The sequence below is a fragment of the Frankliniella occidentalis genome, unplaced genomic scaffold (genome assembly GCF_000697945.3).
Source record: "Frankliniella occidentalis isolate FOCC.00 unplaced genomic scaffold, Focc_3.1 Scaffold175, whole genome shotgun sequence".
NCBI classification, from domain to species: domain Eukaryota; kingdom Metazoa; phylum Arthropoda; class Insecta; order Thysanoptera; family Thripidae; genus Frankliniella; species Frankliniella occidentalis.
Window position 1 is genome coordinate 381,177 of NW_026267301.1, and position 2,926 is coordinate 384,102.

At 51.2% G+C, this 2,926-nt stretch overlaps 1 protein-coding gene across 1 annotated transcript; it reads right to left on the reverse strand.

The window, feature by feature from the left end:
* Positions 1–404: 404 nt before the first annotated feature.
* On the reverse strand, positions 405–2,503 carry LOC113210931 (KRAB-A domain-containing protein 2-like). The gene is made up of 3 exons (XM_052271825.1): positions 1,300–2,503; positions 876–1,223; positions 405–797 (listed from the first exon to the last, which is right to left on the reverse strand). Exons 1-3 carry the CDS (start codon positions 2,017–2,019, stop codon positions 405–407), a joined length of 1,461 nt encoding a protein of 486 aa, XP_052127785.1. The 5' UTR covers positions 2,020–2,503.
* Between the last annotated feature and the right edge of the window lie 423 nt (positions 2,504–2,926).

The following is a 2,926-nucleotide window of genomic DNA, read 5'->3' on the forward strand; positions in this document are numbered from 1 at the left end:
GGGGGGGGGGTTAGGGGCAGGGCAGGGAAGAGCAGGGTGGTGTTTGAACATCACAGGTTACTTAGAAGTTGACGAATAGAGTTTGGTTTGGCGTGATAGAGTAACTGAGAGAACTCCGTACCGGGTCGCAACTTTGATTTTCTATAGAGGAGCCAAAATATTTAGACTACTATTTAGACTAACTATCAGCACTTTGTACATACCTTCCTTGAGGTCACATCTAAACATACAGCATATAAAAACTCCACACTCTTACCCATTTTTTCGAAAACTATACATGCTCCCAAATGACCCGTATTCTGAGAATCACTCAGTGGTGTTTCCTTACTGTCATCCACTCACCCTATAACCTCAAAATTAATGCCAAGAAGACCCAGGCCATTATTGTTGGGAATGTAAAACTCCTAAAGAAACTTAAGAAACTGAAGAATATGCCGACTCTTGAGGTGGAGCCCTGTGCCGCACTCGCTGCATTCCTCATGCGCGCTGCAGGCCTCTCCACACTGGTTGCAGCAGAACAGCGAAACAGCCTCGTCGTCAGCTGCTACAGGGACTTGGGATGCTGCAGGAAATCCGACGAAACGCGGCGTTGAGACAGGAGTGTTCTGCAGAGCGGACGTAGACTGGCGAAGAGGTGTTTTCAGGATGGAGCGCGGTGCCGACTGGAGTACTGGGGCAGCTGGAGTAGTGGGCTGGACAGGTGGTGATCCGGTGAGCATGTGGAGTGGGACACCTCGCCGTGGAGTCATCGGAGATGGCTGCGATGCTCCTCCTGCTGCTTCGTCTTGGGTGGCCTGCTGCACAGAAAATACAGGTTTGAAGTTCAAAGTCCAGGTCCAAATTGTTTCTAAGGCAAGTAGCTGATGTTTACTTACCGTCATTGGCGAATCTGCGTTGCCAAATCGCATTCCCTCCAGGAAGTCCTGCAGCTCCTCCTCAGTCTGCAGATCATCCACTGCTCCAGATGGAAACTTGGAGCGAAGGCCCACTTTCATCGGGCTCCCGAACATCGCCTCATAGGGGGAGATCCGAGTGCCCTGATAAATGGCACGGTTCTTGGCGCACTGGATGAACCGCAGACCCTGGGACCACTTGGTGGACCGGTTCTGCATCATCCAGGCAGTCAGCATGTCTTGAACATCTTGATTTGCACGTTCCACCGAGCCCTGCGATTGCGAGTGCCTCGGCTTCCCGTGCACAATTTTCACCTCTTCCCATTTTGCCTGGAATGCAGTAGATAGTTTAGGAATACAGTTCAATTGTACTAAAGCAAAATTTCGAGTAGGCAGTCAAACTTACAGTCATCTCCGTGATCAGGTGATTGCAGAACTCGCGCCCGTTGTCCGACTGGAGGACCGACGGCGCCCCGAAGATGCAGAACACATCAAGCAAATTGTCTGCCACCTCTTCTGCCGTCTTTCTTTCCAGCGGCCGCAGGACTACAAATTTGGTGAGATGGTCCTGATACACGAAGATGAATCGGTATGCTCCGTCCGGGTGACTCTGCATGTCAATGAGGTCGACCTGGCAGCGCTGATTCATTTCCTCGAACACCATTGGCTTTACCACAATCCCTCTCTTCTTTGGCTTCTTCTTCGCCAAGCAAATGCCACACAGAGACAGGAATAGCAGGACGGCCTCTTGGCTTACATTGCAGTATTTTCGCCCGAGGATGGGCAGCATGCGGTTCTTCCCCCCGTGAGAAACCGCCAAATGGGCCTCCATGAGGGCGTCGTACATCTCGCCGTTACTCACGTAATACTTGATGTCGCCTCCAGTTGGAGGCTCGATGAGCCGCTCCTGTCCGTTCACCGTGCAGATGGAGTACTTCCTGATGCGGTCGCGGTCCTTCTTTGTCCTTCCAACTTTCTTCTCCGTTGCCTCCTTCACCTCCTGCACCACTTTCGCGTATTTCTCCTCCGACAAATACGCAGCATTAATGCCCTTCTTCTCCGTTATGGCTGCCAGCTTTTCTTCGAATTTTTCCCGGTTGGGGGGAAGATCTTCAGGATGCTCCATTTCAACGTGTGTGTTCAACGCCTCGAGTGACAAGATTGTTTAAAGGTTTAAAACTAGCGCCAGGCAACCACCCAACCCCCACCACCTCTACAACAATAGGGCGTGTTCAATAGCGCGCCGTTATGTCTGAGTCGAGTCACTGCCAGCTAGAGGCATACTTACACTCAAAAACCTCGAATATTGAACGCGCCCTATAATAGGTTGAGACATGAGCATAAGAAACTTCCCCCAGGGACTACTTTAGCCGCGCTAGCTAGGGACTACTTTAGCCGCGCTAGATAGGGACTACTTTAGCCGCGCTAGATAGGGACTACTTTAGCCGCTCTAGGCCGGCTAAGGTCTACCTTAACCGGTTAAGGTAGGTCCCAGCCAGCCTTAGCCGGCTAATGTAGGAATGAGTCGGGGGCACTGTACACCTTAGCCGAAATTTCGGCTAGGACCGACCTTAGCCGGCTAGAGTCGGACCTTAGCCGGGGACCCGACATTAGCCGTAACAGATGGTTCCAGCATTGAATATTCAAACGTAGTTAAAGACCTTGGTGTGCTGGTCGACCAGAACCTCTCCTGGGAACCGAAGTCTGAAGCATCCTGCAAAAAGGCGTTAGGTGCTCTGCACGGCCTGAGAAGGCACCAACACTTCATACCCCGAAATGTCCGGAAGAGGCTAGTTGAAGCCTTGGTGTACCCGGTCCTCGACTATAGGAACACGGTCTGCTCTAATCGGCTGGTCCAATCAAGAAACAAATTACAAATACTCCAGAATGCCTGTGCCCGCTTCATCTACAACCTGCGGAGAGACTGTCGTATAAGCCCGTACATCAAAGAACTGGGCTGGTTGAATGTTAACCATAGGGCCTCTAACGCAAAGTTAACCCATCTTAAAAAAGTTATGTTAAGGCGTGCACAC